The sequence below is a fragment of the Amyelois transitella genome, chromosome 17 (assembly GCF_032362555.1).
Source record: "Amyelois transitella isolate CPQ chromosome 17, ilAmyTran1.1, whole genome shotgun sequence".
Taxonomy (NCBI): domain Eukaryota; kingdom Metazoa; phylum Arthropoda; class Insecta; order Lepidoptera; family Pyralidae; genus Amyelois; species Amyelois transitella.
Window position 1 is genome coordinate 7,047,323 of NC_083520.1, and position 22,786 is coordinate 7,070,108.

At 34.7% G+C, this 22,786-nt stretch overlaps 1 protein-coding gene across 1 annotated transcript in view; it reads left to right on the plus strand.

Moving 5' to 3' along the window:
• The first annotated feature begins 916 nt into the window (after positions 1-916).
• Positions 917-22,786, plus strand: part of LOC106134273 (runt-related transcription factor 3) — a 39,190-nt gene continuing 17,320 nt past the window's right edge. Inside the window, exons 1-4 of the mRNA XM_013334273.2 lie at positions 917-1,163; positions 7,453-7,692; positions 15,836-15,949; positions 20,288-20,452. Coding sequence (XP_013189727.2) covers positions 1,055-1,163; positions 7,453-7,692; positions 15,836-15,949; positions 20,288-20,452 — 628 coding nt within the window. The 5' untranslated portion in view covers positions 917-1,054. The remainder of the gene's footprint in view (positions 1,164-7,452; positions 7,693-15,835; positions 15,950-20,287; positions 20,453-22,786) is intronic.

Below are 22,786 nucleotides of genomic sequence, written 5' to 3' on the forward strand. Positions count from 1 at the left end.
CGGTAAATACCTGTGACGAGGCCTCGGGGAGTTACGCTCCTCTACTAGAACAACACTATCACCCATTAAAAAACCGGCGCCGAGCCGCTGACGCAACGCGCGGGAAATATCTGAATAAATTAACGCTCAGCTGATGTTGACAGCCGCTGAGATGGTGACCTCCGACACAGAGCTCTTCTGAGAATACGGCCGGAACTATTAATCTGGATGCTTGTGCACAATTCGGACAGTTTCGCGCTAAACTTCGTAGTGACTCATCTAAAATGTCGAAAGTTAAGTTGAAGTTGATCTTCAAGGTTTCTTGCTAAAGTGTTTTAAGGTTAAATTAAGTAAAACATTATATAAATAGACTAAATTATACTACACATACAAGGACATTATTTTATGTATGTGTGTGTATTGTTTATTAATTCTTCTAAGCAAAGTATGAATGAACGATCTATAGGAACGTACTTGTAGTTTGACAATAAAATCTACTTATAAAAGAACTGTTTGTAAATACTGAGAAGACAGTTTTTATTAAGATAAGAATCGAATGATCTCTCAATGCGATAGTGCTTATTAACAACTAACTGCCTAAGTATATAAAATAAATAAACTCCTCAGACTATCAAACAAGTTTTGGCCGAGTGCCAAGCAAGTGTTTTCTTTATATTAGTCATACAATTTTTTTTTGGTGACGTTGGAAAAAAGTAATAGGTGTTATAAATTTGGAAAAGAATTAATAGATATTTTAAAATCATTCTTTTGAACTCATAAAATTTTATACTTGGTGAGTACTATAGGTATAGTGAGTGCTAGTGAATACCAAAACTTGGACAACTAAAGCTGGACAGTTAAGAACTTCTAATGAGTGGAAAAAAAAGACACTTAGCCAGTACTAGGTATACTGAATGGTAGCTGGCATAAAAAATAGAAGTGTAACGTTACAAGTATCTTTAGTAAATTAAAATTGGACACTTGGACAGTACTATAATAAGTGGTAATCGGTACCAAAAACAATACTTGGCAAGTACTATAGTGAGTGGTAGTGGATACTAGTGATGTTGTGAGGATGCACCTGCCTTACGAGTCGCGAGGCCGGCGACGCCGCGACATGGAGTTGGAGCCCTGGTGGATGCAGAACATCATAGAGGAAACCAGAGCTGAACACCCTGACTTGGGTAAGGTTAAACAGCTCAGAATTTAAAAAGAAAAAAAGCTCCAAATTTGTTTGTGTCTCATTTTTAATGGTTGTGTTGTAAAAAAAATACTAGGTATGAAAGTTTTTAATAATAACTAACATCTAAATAGTACATAGGTTTCAAATAACATGCGTTCGAACATCCGAATTCAAATATAACAATTCCCACTACTTTACCGTCGCGCGCGCGACAATTTCAAAGTGATTTCGTCGGAGGACCAACTTTCAACGCATCGAAAAATAATTCCAAGCATAGACAAAGTTTTAAAGCATATCCAATATTTTCCACCCATCAACTAACTTTACAACGTTTCAACTCCCTATTTTCGTCGACTTCTTCGTCAACGTCTGCCCACGGACAGCGACGGCTGCGGTGACCACTGCTCTTGACATGTGCCAATACGAGTATACATTTACATACATTATATGACATTTAAGTTACACTATGATTATATGTAACTGGATTATTCTTATATTTCTTGTGTGTTCCCGGTACCAAGAGAAAAAAGAATAGGACCACTCCGTCCCTTTCCTACGGATGTCGTAAAAGGCGACTATTGAAAACTTGGGATTCTTTTTTAAGGCGATGGGCTAGCAACCTGTCACTATTTGAATCTCAATTCTATCATTAAGCCAAATAGCAGAGCGTGGCCTATCAGTCTTTTCAAGACTGTTGGCTCTGTCTACCCCACAAGGGATATAGACGTCACCATATGTATGTATGAATATTATTTGTACTAATTTATACTAATATTTTTTGTATTAAGTTTTTTATAGAAATGAAACAATAAACTAAAATTTGTTTTATTCTAATTTAATACAATGTATAAGTATATTAAATACATCGTAAGTAACGAAAAGTTTAGATAAAACTAATAAAATTACGGAAAAAAAAATTATAAGCGTAGATAAAACTGAGTCCAAGCAAAAGACTTCAACGCGACGCGACGGGCAGATCTTATGCAATAAGGTGCCAAGTGGGTTTATTTTGTTTATCAATATGTAAAAACCCAGACAGATAGACATAAAAAAAATATATTTATAGGATTTTAAATATAATCAATTGGCTCTCTTTTTAAATATATTTTCTTAATTACTTAGGTGGAATAAAAAATTTTCTTATCTTTAAATATTTTTTAGGCTCTCCGTACAACAGATTTTAACCATTTGAGTTCTAAAAATATTAAGTGGTATTCACACTTCAAAACTACGATTTTTAGAATAATAAAAAATAGAACAATAAGCTGTATAACAAGCTACAATATCACATAAAAATAAATTATAAACTTACTCTCCATTCAATAGAAAAATATTCCAGCACAATTTTTGTATTTTCTAAAGATTCTGTAGCATCAGTCATATACGAAGTTGTTAACATATTCCAAATCAAACCAACCATTGTATAGTTCCGTGAACACATTAATTGCAAGTACATTACCTCAAATGAAGTGGAAGCTAGAAATTCCGGTGGTGCGGGCGCCGCAATGAAAAGCACTCGCGATAATGATGTCGTTCTACTAATTAGGTCAGACTGTTTGATAATTGTAAGCATAAAATATGTGCCAAAATATTATTAATTATTGTGAAAGAAAATATAGGAACAAAATAGAGAAATATTGATGTTTGAAAGTGGAAGATCCAATCAAATATACACGGCGCAAGAGTAACATATATATACATACGAACGTTCAAACATTTGAATTAATGACTTATCGCTAAAATAGATTTTGAACACTATTTGAATATCAATTCCATCATTTGCCTATTAAGCCACCATAAATACAGCAGAACGAGACCTTTCATTTTTCAAGATTGTAGGCTGTGCATACACGCAAAAAGTAAAGCAAGCGATAGTTTATGGTGAATTGAAACCTAGCACATTAGAATAAGACCACTACATCTCTTTGCCATGAACGTCATAAAATACAACCAGTGTAACCGTCTATGCTGATATGGTAGCGAAGAAAATAGGATTGTCTATACCAGTTGTTACTCTTCTCATGCACATTGTCACATTGTTAAAAATCAATAAAGAGAGAGGCTAGCAACGTATTAATGGTATCTGAATCTTAATTCCATCAACAAGCCATATAGATGAACATGGTGTTTCAATCTATTCAAAACGGTCTGTCTAACCTGGTAACGGATAAAGATGTGATATATTTATTGATTTTGGTTATACCGGCGCCAATACAAAAAAGAATAGGACCACTCCATCTCTTTCCCATGGATGTCGTAAAAGGCGGCTAAGGGATAGGCTTATAAACTTGGGATTCTTCTTTTAGGCGATGGGCTAGCAACCTGTCACTATTTGAATCTCAATTCTTTAATTAAGCCAAATAGCTGAACGTGGCCACTTAGTCTTCAAGACTGTTGACTCTGTCTACCCTGCATGGGATATAGACGTGGCCATATGTATAACTAATAGATTCACCTGTAATGAAAGGTAAGTTAGCCGGTGTTAGGAGGCTGCATTGGCGCGAAACACTCATGATAATGACTTCGCTCAATGGCGGCTAATGAGGCCGGCCTGTTCAATAAAATTACTGCATGTTTATTTGCTATCGCTGTTTACTGCCCACCTAGTATAATACTACATAGTCTAAACTGGCATACAGTTAACAAAAACGGCATACGATTTATGATTTGTCGGTGGTTGAATCGGTAAGGTGTCCGGTTAAAATGTGTGATGCGCAGAAAGGCACAAGTTCAAATCCTACCTCGGTCATGTACCAATGACTATTTTCAAAGTTAAGTACATTAGTTTTAATGCTAACCGATGCTCTTACGGTTAGGGACAACATTGTGAGAAAACCTGCACATTCAAGAAATTAGATGTGTAACCATGAATCGAATACGGGTAAGGTTTACCTGCAAAGGTTGCGGAGGTCAGATGGGACTCGCTTCGTGTAAATACATACCTGACTCACCCAATCTAGAATCCATGGTCAAAGGCATACCCCGGGCTCTTTACCAGAGAGGTAAGGATGCAATCGGAACTAAAGCCAGGAGAAAGAAGCTTTATGATTTCGTTTGTAAAGTAAAAACTAAATTAGGCTACTTTTTGCTTGCAAGTTGAATTACTTTACTACTACTACTACCCAGTTACATTTACTCTCCTACATCGCCTTAACTGTTAAGTAGCACGAGATAACTTAGAGAACCTTCATCAGGAACAATTCTTTACTAGATCTACAGTGTGTCTGTATATATTTAAGATAATTTCTTACAGTAGGCACCATTAAACTATGATTTCTTTGACAGGCACTGTGTAAACCTTCGCAGTACTAACTTCAAACGAGGAGGATTATCGTAAATACTTTTATATGAAAAAAAATCTAAAGAAATTATTTATTCTGTCAACACTTTTATTAACTTACAGGTCGTACTTAATTAATAAATGACCTGTAAAGACGAACCGAGCCCGCCGACCGCCGCCGGCCCCTTATCACGCAACAACCGCACTCCTTGCCCACAGTTGCGGTAATTCGTTCGGAGAGACGCTTCCGTAAATAGAGAAACCACAGTTGCACTATTAAAGTTTTTTACCATCACCCAACCCGTTATACGCCGGTTAAAAATCTCAGTATAACAGCATCTTCTTTCGGCGGGGTAAGGACGGTCAATGTTTTGGTTGGATTTTGTAGCATCAGGGCATGGAATACACACAAACATACATATAATCACGTCTTTATCCCTTTTGGCGTGGACAGAGCCAACAATAACGAAAACACTGGAAGGCTACGTTCAGCTGTATGACTTAATGATGACTCAAAAAGTGACAGATTAGAAGAGAAGCAGATAAAACATACTATGTTTTTTCTTCGCTACAAGACCATTAGCTTCACATGTTTTTAGAATATTACTTCCTAAAAGCTGGTTAGTTTTTTTTACTGTTAGTGTAGGTTAGCCATATCACTAATAAGACAAGCTAATTTTAACAAGCTGTCGTGTGGTACCATTTCAATTCAAAACTGTGGCGCAATATTTAAATAAAGCTAGTAGGAATTTCCTAAAAGTACTACTCTGTCAAGAAAGTAGCAGGAAAAGATCAATAATACACAAACTGTTTGTTATTCATCCAAATTTATTTTATCACCTTCAAAATATGCTCCTTTAGAAACGATACACTTACGCCAACGAATAATCCAATCATCAAAACATTTTTTAAACGCTGTTTCCGGAATTGAGGTCAGTTCTCGCCGCGAATTCTCTTTTATGTCTTCTACCGATTGAAAACGGGTGCCACGAAGTGGTAATTTGAGTTTAGGAAAAAGAAAAAAGTCGGCTGGAGCCATATCTGGTGAATATGGTGGTTGCTCGATGGTATTTGTTGAGTGTTTGGTTAAAAATTCGTTCACAATGATGGCCTTGTGCGAAGGTGCATTATCATGGTGCAAAATCCAAGAATGTTCTTTCCACAAATCTGGCCTTTTTCGTCGGATTTGCTCTCTTAAACGCCGCATAACACTCAAATAATATTCCTTATTTACCGTTTGACCTTCCGGCAAGAATTCCGAGTGCACAACACCGCGATAGTCAAAGAAAACAGTCAACATGACTTTGACTTTTGAACGACTTTGGCGTGGTTTTTTCGGTTTCGGTTCAGTTGGAAGGCGCCACTCCGAAGCTTGTTGACTAGTTTGCATGTCAAACTCGTAAACCCACGTCTCGTCACCAGTAACAATGCGTTTCATGAATGTTGGGTCGGAATTGACTCGTTCTAGCATGTCCTCAGCGACTCTCATGCGATTGAGTTTTTGAAAAAAATTCAGGTCTTTTGGGACTAGCCGAGCGGCAACATGTTTCATACCCAAATTATTAGTTAAAATGGTACGGATCGACTCGTGAGATACAGAAAGTTCGGTGGCTATCTCTCTCAAAGTTGAATGAGGATTTTCAGTCACTATTTCCTTCACTTTTGCGATGTTAACTTCAGTTGCAGACGTTGATGGCCTACCAGAGCGAGGCAAATATTCCATCACATCTCGACCGCTTTTGAACGCTTTGTACCACTCATAAGCACGAGTTTTTGATAAAGTCGATTCACCGTAAGCCTTCTGTAACATTTTCAGTGACTCCGAACACGATATTCCATTGGCAATGCAAAATTTAAGACAAACTCTTTGTTCGATGTTTTTATCCATTATGAAATTAGCAATACACACTAGATATGATATAACTAAAAATAGCACTGTATTTAATGTAAACAACAGATGCAACTCAAACTCCGCGCCAAAATGGAAAACAGTTGTGCCAATCTAACAACAACAAAAAAAACAAAAATTTGAATTTGGAACCATAAATAAATAATCCATTCCCGATACTTTTCTGACTGAATGTATATCCAGTTTTTATGTTTATTTGTGCATTACGATGTGGCAGTCAACGATCTTAGATTCCCCTTGAAAAACCCCTTGACTACGGAAAATATGAGGGACAGTTTTCAATCTATCATCTAAATATTTCTTAGCTCATGAATATTCTAAACTTTGATTAATATTAATATAAATGAAGTGTTTTTTTTTTTCATTTTGCAAACTGAGGCTATTATAAATATTAGTTTTTGACTTCTTTTAAAAAACTAGCAGGTCCATGCATCCCAATCCATTTAATGCATACTTATTGGTCCAGGACGATTATTTTCCTAAAGCGAACTCTTACTTTTCAGCTTTTTACCTGTACAGGCTTACGACTCCGAACTCATCTTTCACACTTAAGCTATTCATAATGTTAAAGCTGTAGAAATACGCCTACAAATGTGTAGTACGTCGCTTAGACTATCCTAAAGTGTTCTACTAATATTATAAATGCAAAAGTTTGCAAGGATGTATGGATGTGCGGGTTTGTTACTCTTGACTACTACTTGACACGAAAACTTCTGAACGGATTTTTATGAAATCTAGTAAACGGGTGAAATAAAACCTAGAATAACACATAGGGTAGTTTTTAACCCGAAATTCCTTAGGGAGCGAAGCCTCGGGTGTAGCTGATAATAATTGTTGGGGATGAGCCAAAAAGTCGGGTTTAAAAGGATTCTTTGATATCTAATGTCATATTTTATTTTGTTTTTTATTTTGCTGAAATACTGTCTTTCCTTTTCCACTGCCAAATATAAAAAAATATATAAGATATTCCCAACAGTATTATTCCAACTTGGGCCTATCTTATATAAGTAGTTATAGATGTATATACAAAAGTAGTTATAGTTATAGGTGTAGACCTATAATACCGAATTATTAAAAAATAGTTTGATCATCTTGTTTCAGTCCCAACTGGTAGTCCAGACTACATGTGCTCCATGCTGCCCCAGCACTGGCGGTCCAACAAGACCTTGCCTGGTGGCTTCAAGGTGGTAGCCCTTGGGGAAGTGGGAGACGGCACCACGGTCACCGTAATGGCTGGTAACGACGAGAACTGCTGTGCAGAGTTGAGGAATAACTCAGCCGTGATGAAGAATAGAGTGGCCAAGTTTAATGACTTGAGGTTCGTCGGCAGAAGTGGGAGAGGTGAGTCTGGCTATTGTGAAGTTCTATGCTTGGATAGCATAAGTATCAGTGTTTATACGGACTAAACAAATCTTTGCCTCTTTTCTGTATAACGTACTATGTTAAAATGTTAAACAACAAACACATGTTAACTTAATACTATGTTAAACAACAAACGATGCAATGTTATGATGCGTCGTTAGGTTCCCTTGTTAGGGAGGTAATATGAAAGACATGTAAAAACCTGATTTATCCACTTCAGGATGAAACGAACTTTAGGCCCCTCTTCAGAGAAGTGGGGTCACAACCGGAGCTCACGGGAAAATAACAACAACTTGATTGTTATAAACAGTATTTCTTGCCATCTTTTCTACAGCTTAATTTTATTTCGATAGTAACCATTTTTCAATTTACCATTTTCCTCAAATCAAAATTTACATAGTAAAGTTTCGCTTAAAAAATTATTGATTCTTATTCATGCAAACTTCCATACAATCCATAGCTCGCTATTGTAGCGTTCTAAAATTAATGTTAGATACGGCTATTAGGCGATCTAATCCGATGAACTGCAATATTCGGCATTAATCAACAGGGTTAGACGTTAAATCGGTAACTTGGTTATAGGCACGCAAATCATAGTCGCCCACCCACACGGAACAGATTAACCAATTATATACCCGCCATTGTAGTTATCCAATGCCTGAATACTGCACTTTGTGAAATCATTTAATTGTTTATTGTAATCTCACTTTGTTATGTTCTCTGTATTATCTACTAGCGACCCGCCGCGGCTTCGCACGGGTAACATTTGTACATAAAAAACTTTCTCTTTGAGTCACTCCATCTTTTAAAGAGACTGCATCGAAATCCGTTGTGTAGTTTTAAAGATCTAAGGGACATAGAGACAGACGCGGGAAGCGACTTCATTTATTTATTTAAAACTTTATTAAGCCTCAAAGGAACATTAGGTGGACTTTATACTAACAGCATTCTCTACTACTGAATCTTTAGAAAATAGCAACATTTCCTACGGCTTCAAATATAGATTTTGAAAAAAGTCCTTCTCTGAAGAGATTCACGCCTCTTTCGCGAAGGAGCAATGACAACAATTTCTTTTTTCTTAAAAAATAAATGTCTTATCATAACAGTTTAATTGGTAGATTAACGTTATTTGCAACATCATTTTTAAGTTTAATGACCATAGAGTACATTATTTGTGCTAAAAACAACTATTGAAGCGAATATTTGATATAATTTTTCGAATGCCCTCATTTATGGAGACAAGCAAATATGTAAGTGTAGGTATATACATACATATATGTTCGCGTGTCAGTACTTTACGCCGGGAATCCTAATATTAATCAGAAGTCATTTACACTGCAAATATTATATAACTCGGAAATATTATTTGCAAATAAGGCTGACTCACTTAGATTGTGTGAAGTGACTCAGAGTAACTATCTTAGTTAGAGCTCGTTAATTTTATAATGCCATAATTAAAACAAAAATAGTGCGATAGGTCAAATATTGGCCTACCAGATACAAAACATAGTAATTGATGTTTGTACTGAATTATGTAAGAATTTATAAATACGTATACTACAGTTATTGCCCGCGATATTTCATTATTCATACATGCATAATTACGATACCTATGACAAACTACACGCACTTTTGGTAAGTTAAAATATTTGCCTTTGATTCGAACTACAACAAATCATAGACAAGTTTGTCCATTAATCTTTGATTGTCGCGCATTTTGAAACCTGCAGGCGGAAGATATTCTATGTTTGCGATGGGTCAACTTTTTTTCACATATTATCGGTTATCACGGAATGACTCAAACAACAATGTTTTACAAAAAACCGATAGGGGAAACCGGACACCCTAAATCGGAAATAACCAAGTTTATAATAATTAAGTATTTTCAGGATAATTCATAATAGTCATGCATATACATACATACTCATATAACAAATGCGAAAATAAATTTATTTGTTTGTTTGTTTTCTTTTCACGTGTTATCTATGGAACCAATCTTCTTGAAATTCTGTAGAAGGACATACGGTACCTACTTTTTATCACGGGTAAACTACAGTTCCCGTGGAATTTGCAAAAAAGAATACATTTATTCTTATGTAGGGGCAAAAATCACGCGTGTTGGTGGTTACTTCGATTGCAATATGTAGGCGCTAAATTCGTCGCTCTTTGTTTTACTACGTGAGTAAAACTAGCAAATATTTTTCAGTTAAACTACCACTACAGTTTGACAACATAAAATAATGTAAATTAGCTGCAAGTTTTATAAAATTTCGGTTCCAGTATAATTTATATAAACGATAGAAAATATAAAATAAGATTATAATAAAAGAATCTAAACGGTCGTGCGATTAAGGCCTCGTTCTGCCCCTTCCCGGTAATAAACAAAATAATAGTTTGCGGTGAGCAGAAGTTTCTAAATCACGAACATGGAAACCGTTTGTGAGGAGTGACGCCCGTGTCGTGGATTAAATGACTATTTGTGAATTGATCGCTTTCTCAATTATAATGCAGAGAAATATGCGATGGAAACGAGGGGAATGGAATTATTTGTACGAAAAGAAAACGTATTATTTCATTTGAAGTTATTACTATCAAGTTGTACTCGTATGCGAGTACCTAAAATATTTTGTAGCGTTTGCTGGTGAGGCATATCCAAAAAAATGTCTTAAATGCGTCTTCTTTCATTTATTCTTAACTATCTGTACTTATAATATCCATTAAATTTAAAAAAGGAAGAGATTTGTATTGCTTGGGTGTAAAAAAACACTTATTTTTCATCTTGATACCTACTTCTCTCCTCTCAAAAATGACAGATAACTTATATCTACAATTTAAGATCAGCGAGTACAAAAACTGTAATCAAATTGTTTTACTCTCATTTAAACATTTTTACCTAGTGTTGTCTCTTAACCATTGAATTAATAAAATACGAGTATGTAAACCATGAACAAGCATTTTAAAACATGACTGAAACTTTATGCCAACATTTTATTACAACAATGTATATAAAGAACTATTTTAAATTCCATTTTACTCCTATTATGTCAGCCATAATCGTAACTTTTCACCTAAACAATAAAATGTATGCGAAAATCTCATTTGAAAATCGCTTTCACGACAGTGTATCAGACAAGGCGGATTTTAATTTCCAAACCGCAGGGGCCGTAAACGACGCTCGCACTTTACAGTTCCATTGTGTGGAGGTGCGCCGGCGCAGGCATTATTAGCCCACATGTATTGTGCTGTAAAATCTTGGAGTTCTTACAGCGGTCATCTTAGATGCCTTAGAACGTTTGTGTTGGTGTTGCCAAGGAAGATTTTAGCTGAAAATCAGTTCATAAATCATGTTGCTGTATAGGTGATCAAAAATCTAATAAATTAACTCTCCAACACATTGTACATAGAATCACATCTTCATTCCCTTTTTTCCTTACGGGGTAGACAGAGTCAACAGTCTTGGAAAGGCTAAGGCCACCTTCAGCTGTATGGTTGATGATAGACTTGAGATTCATAAAGTACCAGTTTACTGTCAGGTCATATACACACGTACACAAATGTTAATTACATACCTACGTATATTGCCATTGTTTTATTACAGAAAAAAGGAATGAAGGATGTGTGTACATCTCATCTTAAATCTCGTCTTAAGTAAAGCCAATAGCTACAAGGATATGATAACCTAAGGATTATATCTAAGAACTTCTTTTTGATTATTTCTTTCCAGATTGTAGATTCAGATCTAGAGCTTTGTGTCTATATTGAATAGAAACTATTAGGTCTGCATGAGCAGTTTAAAATATTAGGAATGAAGATGAGCTTTTAACTTTGTGTTTGCTTTAAAAACTGTTATAGTATTGCAATTGTGTTAATTGATAATCTTTATTTTTCTGTCAATAAATTGTCTTTGTTTACTTTTAAAGTATTATGAATTAACAAAAGAACAAAACGTTCAGTAACCAGTATCATTAATTTTAAATCAATAGTGTTCAAATCAATTACGATAAGTATTAATTAATTCAGAGTTGCTTATTTATTATTAATAGACCGGATTATAAATTGCCACCTATTTCAACTGGTTTGTATATCGATCAACTCATTATGGATATCAATACCGTTAGTTTAAAAAAAAATATTGCGTGATATGTGAATTATTATGTCATATGAATATCATACTGGTTGTTTTCTCAATAGACTATGCTTTAAAGCTCAAAATAAATAATAAAATACTTTAAATTCTGCGAAATGATTCTGGCTTAACCCAATCTTATGATTTTGTACTCATGTTTATTTTTACAAATAAATATTATTTTTAGACACAAGTGAACGTTAGGACTCCCAATTATCTATCTTTAAATGACTTTTATTTAAAAAGGTAGCATTTTAAGTCAATATATTTTGTTAAATTAATTGATAATTAGGTACCAATTTAATTATTAGTTCAATCAACATTACAACCGGTTTTTAATACTGAATATAAAACTGTAATTAGTACTTAGTTGTGTAAAAATAAACAACAATGTGTATAACAATAATTAGGTCGTTACACTTTCCTACAAAACTCTCTCTACAACACAATACATCATAGCTCCTTTCAGTTTACTATTCATAGATATCTGAACGTTCTGTATGGTAGAAATTGATAGTAGTAGTTAGTAGTTATTCATTCAATTAAATATTAATTACCTATGAATAAAATAATACAACATTTTAGATCTGTCACACTCGCGTGAACTAATCCTACTAGTCATTGATAAGATAACATATTTTTATATTATATATTTCTATTACTTAATAATAAAAAAGTACTCCTTAATCACTCTCGGTCGTGTGAACCAATGCTAACTCATATTACACTAGTCGTTGATTAGATATGTAACCTGATACGAATAGTGTGTGAACTGCCATTGCTTGTGACGGGGTCGTCACAACACTGCCTCCGTAATGTGACGTGATGGATACAAACAGCACTTCGGGGCTTAAGTGCATCACCTTGGAAGTTCAACATGCCTCTTACAACCAATTCCAAGTTAATATTTAAAGTTTGGTATCGTACTTACATTCATAACATCACTACAGATAGGTGTCCTACTAAAGCAAACGATCGATTGTAAATTTCGAATATATTCCAATTTTACAATTAATTTTTTTAAAACTTGTATTTAATTTTTTAGAGACACCCCTAACGAGTATGAAATATTTTCCTTTCAGTCCTTACCGTAAGTAAGCACATTGAAAAAACTCTTGCGCTGATAGCACAAACAAAACTACTACTCTTAGAAAATAAGTAAAATTGACAACACTATGTTTTTATTCTCATTTGAAATTAAAATTACACAACCTTTACGCGTAATCAGCGCTAATTTCGTTGTGAAACATTTGATCTTCATAACGCAATTCGAAGAGAGAGTTCATCATCAAATTGAACACACAATTAGGAGCGAGTGGCGACGGTAAACGGCATGACCAGAATGTGACCAAATCATTTTATGTAGCGGTCATAATCGTGGTGCCATCATTCTGGGGTTTTTGTTCTTATTGCCTTACGTCTCACTGGGCACAGCTCGCTTCAACGGCTTCATACATTTGTGACGTTATTTTAGTTGATACAAATTTGTTTTGGATTGTGTATGTAACAAACACCTTTATAAATTCTTAATATTTTTTTATTAGTTTATACTTGTATTCCACTGCCGGGCAAGGCTTCCTTTCTCCATTCATAAAGTTCTTTGAAGTATAGCAATCCACCGAGAAAGATGTCGATATCATTCCGCCATCTGCGCCGAAGTTCCTATTTCAGCCGAGATTCATTTAGTTGCTAATAAGGCCCATGTATCTAGCGGCATGGTTAGACGGAGCCAACAGTCTCGATCAGAATGAAAGGCCACGTTCAGCTGTTTGGCTTGATGATTCAAATAGTAACAGGTTACTAGTCCATCGCCTAAAAGAAGAATCCCAAGTTTATAGGCCTATCATTTGTCGCCCTTTACGACATCTATGGGAACGAGATGGAGTGGTCCTATTCTTTTTCCTTTTCGTGCCAGGAACCACACGGCACATGTCCAGCCCATTCAATTTCAACTTGGCCGACTTATCGCTTTCTAAATATATCTTCCCAAAATTAAAACAAAGATAGTAACTACCTAGTAATCTAGGTAGATACTCTCTTTGTTTGAATTATAAGTTAGGTATGTCATTGGATGGGTGGTTAAGATATTCAACCAATACCCTAACGACTACCTGTTCCATAGAAAAAGACTCAGTAGCTTCTTGGATGAAAACTATCTAAATCAAAATAGGAGAAGCAGGTCAATTGCTTATAACGGCGATCGCTTTTGGTTAATAAAGTTTCGTATCACACATTTTATTATAAAATATGCATATTAATATAACTTATTTAGTGTCACTGTTTATGAAATAAACAAAACATGAGTACCTACGTTTACAATGAACGCGATAAAGTCTTGACGCGATTCCTCTATTATTTTCTTGTAGGCTGAAATAAATTGCACTCTTAATATGTAGGTCAATTTATTATTCATAACTTATTTAGTAACGTCATCATATAATTCTCATGAATCAGTGACAGAGTCGACAATATTTAGGAAAGTATATTATAGTACAGACCCTTTACACATACTTACATAACGTCTCATGTTTATGAGCTTTAGACGCACTGACAGTTCATCAATAAGGACCAATAACTGATGCCTTGTCGTCCTGAAACGGTGCATATTTAGAAGCACTATACATCGATGCGCAGAGCCAGTTTAATAGCGACTATCGTCCATACATAAACAGCCATACTCGCGTAACCACAAAGTGTTTCCTTGAAAAATGTTACAGTCCAGCGTTCTTTAGTGTGAGTCTCCTTACTCACAAATGTCACTGAGAATTTACGTTTGATCATAAATCAAAATGGCGGGCGTCCCTCCTGCCTGCCTCACCCTGCTGCCCACCTGCGCCCGCGCACCATAATTGAATATTTCACGCGCCTCTCTCAACACCTCAAGTTTTGAGATACAATGTTATATTTTATAGCCCCGTGTATTGTGTTAGGTCCTAAACTGCTGATGAGTGATCATACGAAATGCATTAAGTTTTAAAAGCAATATTTCACATGATTGGAGAAGAGACGCGGAGTTCGCGACCGGCGTTTTATGGTGATTTGTTTCCGTATTGAAATGCGAGTTTTACGTCGGCTTTGTGAGAACGACACCGATATTGAGACGTCGTGGAAATGTTTGACAGAACTCGCCAATAAAATATAATAAAATGTAAGCGTGAGACGCAGGGTAACATGGCTAGAATGTAAATTGCAGCTCATCCTTTCTGGCTGAAGTTCAAACGTGAAGTGAATAGGTACAATAATGCTCAAATTAAACAGGTCGAAATCAGTCATTTATTCCAAATCGAGTGCTCGCTACACGCGAATTATCTGCATTAGACATGTTAATCCACTCATTTTAACTGTAATTTTATTCGGTATTTATCGGTGCATTCATTACTGGCGACCGCAAATCGGGCGCCCAAAAAGCTCGCTATTTTCCACCATTGGATGGACTGTAGTTAGGGAACACTCTCACGAACGAACAAACTAGCTACGTTTGTATTGTGTGTGTTATCATTGCTATCTGTCATCATAGTAGCGTATTCCCGGAGAACAGAAATATTGACTTACTCCTCACTCGTTGACATATCCAGACCAGTAGGTTACGCAGCTTAATCGTGTATTACATGACAGCTTTGAAAGCATTGGAAAGATTAGGAAATAGCTGTCTAACTTGAATCTTTTTTCCCTACGGCCTTTTTGCTAACTCGTGAATTCGTCCTGTCAGTTTTGAACATTCCAAGTAGCCGCAGTTTGTCACACGGTATTTGTAAATTGTGCCTCTTGTCGGCGTCATAGCCACTCGTGAGCTAAAATTGTTAAAATTAATGCAAATGAATTGAGTAAAAGTTATGTGAAATTTCTGCTATATCTAAGTTTTGTAGTAACAAAACTCAAAGATCATGATAAAGTGATGGCTGGAAGATGGCTTCATCGTTTACAAATAAAAAAAAATTGCAAAAATACATCTACTATTTCAAATTAGGTTATTTTAACCCAAACATTTTGTTTCAGGGAAGAGCTTCTCATTAACAATCACCATTCTTACGAATCCCCCTCAAGTAGCAACCTACCAAAAAGCTATCAAAGTCACCGTGGACGGACCCCGAGAGCCACGATCCAAAACTAGTAAGTATTGCATGATTTACATTACATGATAATTTACACATTTTTGTTTTAAACTCTTAGTAATACCTAGTTATCTGTGTAGACAAATAGTTTAAATGGGTGAATTTTCGTTATTTTCTAATGTAGGTTTAGATAACAAATGAAAATACAAAATTTTATGTGTCTTCTATCTAATAGGTAGATAAGTTATTTTAAAAAATTATTTCTATTCACTCCAGAAGAACTAAAACATTGACATACAAACAAAAATCACTGCTTTCTCCCAAAAGACTATGTCTAGACTACATCTTGTAGCTTACCAAAAAAACTAGATGTAACAAAAATATGTGTGTATGTAACACACATAGTGAATTAATTAATTGCTCGCCATCCTTAATCGAACCTTAAATCAGCGGATAAAGTAAATGCTAAAAATAAATTATACTTGAGTAAAAAAGGCCCATTTTCTGTTAGGCTTTATAGTTTATACCACATCAAATCTGTAGATTCTTCAAATTCTAAAAATTATTAAAACTAATTTAATCATAATTTTGTCCAGCGGAAACGGCCGTAAACAAGTGCACATAACGTCTATTATTATCACATATTTGTAACGAATCGTGTATTGGTGTGGTATCACCGCAGATAATGGTTTCTTCCCACGGAACCGCGATACGGCATTGGGTCGGCGAAGGACGGACGAGTGCCGACGTGTTATCAACAATTTCACATTGTTTTGCTTTTGAAAACTGATATGACTATTTTTATATGTGTATCTATCTATTTTTGTAAATATTTTTGAGATTGAGAATCCTGAAATAATTATAAATTGTTTTATCGACCTGAAGAACCTTAAAATACTTATAAGATTTTAGATGGTTTTGTTGGAAATATTCTAAAGTAATAACCATACGAATCGTAATAATCTCAATATTAATATCCTTAACGATTAAAACACGTGCTTTGTAAAAAAATACGGTCAAATTGAGAACCTGAGAAAAAGAAAAAAAGGATTTATTCTTTTTACATTGATCAAAAAGGCGCAAAGAAAATTTCAGTCAGGCATTCCTAATTGAACGAAACAATGCATGAACTTTCACCGAATTCGATTAATATTGAATTCCTTTAATATCTGCCAAATTAATTAATAATATGACTGTCTTCCGCCACCATACCGGTCCAGTCACGCGAGACTGAGGACTGAAAAGAAGTTCAACTATCGACGAAATTGGTCGGTGGTAATGGTAACAAATACGGAGTGTACAGAAGGATAACATTACTTCAAGTTCATGAAAACAGGCAGACGTTATTTTTATTTACTTATTAAACTTTATTGTTCCTAAAAAATTATGTTACTATACTACATTAAAGTAACATTGTAAGTAATAAGGTTACTCTGCCAGTCGAATTCGAAGTCCATTATACCAAAATGACAAACGACTAATTAATGTGTTAAACGTCTTCTTCCAGAAACTTCATGATGTGCCAAGGTATATTAGGCTAAAACAGATTATTTACCCAGACGCTTAAATTATTAATACCACTTAAAATAATATCGTTAATATTCTATCAGAAACGATAAAGTTACGTTCACACACAATACATACATACATACATACATAAAATCACGCCTCTTTCCCGGAGGGGTAGGCAGAGACTACCTCTTTCCACTTGCCACGATCTCTGCATACTTCTTTCGCTTCGTCCACATTCATAACTCTCTTCATACAAGCTCGGCGGTTTCGGGTACTTTTGACCTGACCCTTTACCAGGACGTCCTTAATTTGATCAAGATACGTTCGTCTAGGTCTTCCCACTCCGACCTTTCCCTCCACACTCTCCTTGTATATCTGCTTAGTCAACCTGCTTTCATTCATCCTCTCCACATGACCGAACCATCTTAACATACCCTTTTCTATTTTCTATTTCACACACAATATTAGTAAGAAATGTGGAAGAGTATCTTTAACTTGCGTTACTACCAATAATATAATATTATTCCAGATAATTTTGTTTACTTACCAGCTTAGACCACAGCTTACAAGTGTTGCAAGGAAAAATAAATATGCTAGATTATTTATGATATTAAGGTGATGTATACATAGCCTATTATAAAAAAATCATAAATTCTTAACCTGTACCTTATATATTTTGCTGGAACTATCGTCAAAATTGGCTGGCGGGCGAAAAAAAACATGTTACGCCATATGGAGTAGCAGAGCCGACGGCAAACAATAGTGAAATTATATCTGTAATAAGTTGCACTCACGCACGGCTTCCAACTGCCTCGCAGGATCACCTTTGTGCCTGCGCGTATAATAACAAACGTACGGACATAGGTACATACAAACATTAATATATATATATTTATTATATATATATGGGACAAAGGAATACAATACTCTGTGAAGTAATTGCCAATATGCATTACTAGCATTTAACAAAAGGAATAGAGTGAATGATAAAAGTCATTTTGTATTATAATAAAAAAATAACAATTGAGGTTTCATTTGAAATTAAAATAGAGTTTATTTGACTTTTATCTCATGTGCTAGTTTTTTTTTTTTTGATGATAATATAACTGATAACATCATAACGAAGGCAAAACCCATCCATCATTAACCAACTTATCGTATGACGTAAAATCCTGCTAAATACCAAACAAAGAGTGAGCAAACAAAAGCAAGTACTTACCCACTAAGCTCAAAAGTCCATGGGACAAGAAAGGATACTCGCGTGCCTCGACTTAAAAGTTTAGTTAATAGACTTAATTCGCAGGGCCTGCTGTAAGCCGCTTCAGTGACCCTTGTTAGTGTAGTCCACTTGTCGAAAGTATCGACTATCGATAAATGTATTATTACAAAATTTAATGCGATGCCCCAAAGTTGATTTAAACTAAAAATGTTTAATATGTGTTATGTTATTTAATAATGTTGAAAAGTTAAGCAGCATACATAGGTAGGAACTTAAAAATTGAAAAATTATCTACTTATGGTATATTAACACTATATAAGTAATTTATTAATTTGTACATATACTTATAAGGTGTTTCACTTTTTATTATAAAAATATATGTATTAGTTTATTAATATAAAGTTGCGCCCTACAACTTATGTTTCCAAGACATAGTTAAGTCGAACAAAACTATGTCAATTTAAAAAAAATATTAGCAAGAGTGGATGTCGAAATTAACGAAATTAACCCATTTTGAAAACATGTTAACAACAACACACAAGCTAACATTGAGTGTTAACATTTATACGTATTATAATTTATTTATTTGTATTTTATTGATTGCAAAGATTATTCTTATAAGTACATCCCTCTAGCATCGCATTGTATAACAATAAGTAACTCCCAGCATTTGTTTGTGTCGATTTTCGATATAATTGCGGTATCGATACATTTGTATTGTGTTAACTCGAACTAATTATCTGCATTTTTTTTTTACAAGGGGTCTAATAATAATTACAGCGGTGCCTTCTTAAATAAAGACCATGGGCCGACTCCGGATATTTTAGGGACACGATTGAAAAAAAAAAACGACCACCATTCTTGTCTATAATAAGGTGACTGACACGTTGTTATTTAAAATTGGATGCAGGAAACGTTTTACAATTTTCTAAATAAGAAATCTATAAGGATAAGGATTAATTAAAATATCGATGTTTTCTAGTAGGGCAAAATGTTCTTTTTATCTTTATGACTGTATATCAAAATTAATACCTACATGAATAAATTAATTAATGTTTTAATTTTTATACTTAATGTATTAATTAATTTTGGACCTATGAAGGTCTTCACTCGCATATAATTATTACACACATATAATCTCGTATATGTATATCCCTTGCGAGGAAGACAGAGCCAATAGTCTTAAAAAGTCTAATAGGGTACTAGAATTAGGGTTGCCCGACGTTTGTCTTCCGTGGGAGACTTTCTGCCTGATGATACTGGTCTGGTAAGGATTAGCTATATTAACTCAGGTAGATAAGATTAACTTCCCGCGCTGGTTTATTCATTTATTTAAAACTTTATTTGACAAAATAGAATGAACAAAATGCGGACTTAATGCTGTTTGGCATTCTATCAGTCTACCAGACCAGCTGACCAAACAGGAAAACTTTACTGGTAGTAATAAAAAATCAAGAAAAAGGCTTACAAACTGTGATTCTCTATTAGGCGATGTGCTAGCAATCTAACACTCAATAAATTAATCGAAAAACAATTTCATCAACAAGTGATCTAACTTAACAAATATGTATCTATAGGCTCTATCTATCCTGTTAGAGATAAGGTTGTTATATATGTGTTATGTATACACATAATGTTTAATTGATTTTTTTTCAATTGACACAGGTACAAACGTAACCCATCCTATCCGAAGTTTCGGCTTTCAACGAACCCTCATGATTGACTCGGCGCTACGGGGCATGGAGTACAAGAGTCCTCCGGACAGGAGCATACGAGCCCTGTCCCACGACGAGAGAGAATATAAGACCAATGCAAATTTACCTACCGGTGGTAAGTTTTTTAACTTTCTTACTGTATTTTGTCTCTATTTTGGCCGTATGGATCTGAAAAGGATAGCGCGCTACACAAACTAAAGAAATTATCAAAATAACCTACTTCGTTGTTTGTGCATAGGAGCACTTTAATAAAATAACGGAGATAAAGGAAACATTTTTAAAAAATAAAGTAAAATTTGTTCTTTTAAGTATAAAAAACTTAAGCTATGTACAGAATCAAGTAGTTACCTGTAAATTTGAATCTCAATTCTATCATCCAGCCACATGTTCTTTTCCATTGATAAATTAGTGTGAATTGCATCTGTTTTTAAAACTTTTCTGTTATTGCAAAGTCGTTATTTATTGAAAATTCCCAGAAAGTTCATTTAGTTTTCGTTTCTTAGCAAATCATTATATTAAACCGGATGAACCAAAACTCGGGCCGAAAACAATAGGACAGGATTTTTTCCCTTACTCTCAGGCATAGGAAATGCTGTAGTTGGGCATAAGACTTGATTGTTGATAATGGTTGTATGTGTAAATGTGTAAATTGACAGATTAGAACACAGACTTCCAAGCCACACTTAAACTTGAGCCTTTAATTAAAAAAAATAAAACTATTAACAAGAAAAAAATATAGAACAAGGAATGTCCCTTGCCCTCATGCTTGCAAGTCAGATCCAAAGCTAATGCCGTAGTTGTACATCAGACTTGGTAGTTGACATGGCTGTATGTATAATAATGTGCGTAATGGCTGGTCGTCATTAGCGAGCAGCGAACACAGATTGCCACGCTGATGAAAGTCGCCGAGATTGCCTTGTAAACGCCCCATAGCTCATGAACTAGCGGTTGGAATGTATAGACGTGGCAATTTTTATTGGTAGGGTTGTTTGTTGTTATTATAATATTAATTTATTTCAACTTTATTGCACCGAGACTTATGTTATTCTCTGCCAGCCGAAATGTTTCACTTAACTGAAACGGAGGCAACGTGGTATGATGAAATATAAAATAAATGAATAAAATAAACTGAAATATGGTAATTTTAGCCATGATATTTTATATATGTACGTATCTAAAAATAAAAAATTAAAACGTAAACTATTATACGAGTACTTAGTAACAATAAAAACTATCTAAGTAATTCAAGAACAAAAAATAATAGCTAAAACAGTTATAAGTATAACTTTAAGCTAATTAAGACATATATTATCATGTCGTCTCATGACACAAAATTATGAATGTAGATGAATCGAAAGCAATAATCTGGCAAAAATGTTATCTCCGCCTATACATCTGGAAAAGAGACATGATTATTCAAGCCAAGAGTGAATGGACATTATTTATGTTTGCGTGCACCACCTTAGTTCTCGCTTATCCCCAGGCAGATTCAGGAAAAACGCACTCAAATTGTCATAAAAAAATTCAATTATAATTTTGTATAAAAAAGAAATTACTGCCATTTCTAATAGACTACAAGCTCGCGTTAGCTCGTCGGCAAATAAGGCGGCAGTCAGTTAGAGGATCGTGATTGTGAGTGCAATGGTAATGAGCGCGGATATTAATAAATTTAACACAACCCCGTTTACAGTTATTTAGGGCGAAATTACCAACAAATTGCCTGTCTTCTGGTGTTGATCATGATTTACGTGATCCGCTGCGAATGAGATCTCGATTTTGATTGATTTTGTAGAAGTGTGAAAATTATACAGAGTGTGTCCAGTTAAGCAAGTATATTAAATCAATATAACTAAAATACTGCTATGCTAGTATGTGACCTTGTGATCTTGAATTTAAGCCTTAAAGTTACCCTAGGTTACCATAGGTAAAATATATATTTTATTTATGATCCTTAGTACAACATGTAAAATTAAATGTTACGTAATTTTATTTATTTTGAAGAAAGTAGTTATAATAAATGCATATAATAAGTTTAATCTTAATTTAAGCATTTCACGATACTTTTTATTTATTTACTACAACAGACAAAGGACATTAAATTACTCTACAAAATTGCTTTTAAACCATTAAGATTGAAAAATAAATCTAACGATTCTTAAACATAAAACGGTTCAGAATCATCAATGATTTCGGCCCCATACAAATGGCTTACAAACTGGCCGTTGTGTCCGGGAAGCGAGGGGGGAGGGGGCACGGTCCAGGTTCTATCGGAACCTCCAATTATGAGGGGTGAACGAACACCTTGCAAGAGCCGACTGTGACGGTGATATTAACAAAACATTTTGGAAATAATGAACGAAATCTGAGGTTTTTTAAATGACTTTTGTTTAGATAAGATAGCAGTTATTTCGATAAATTCAACTATAATTAATTTTTATTCGTTTCGCGA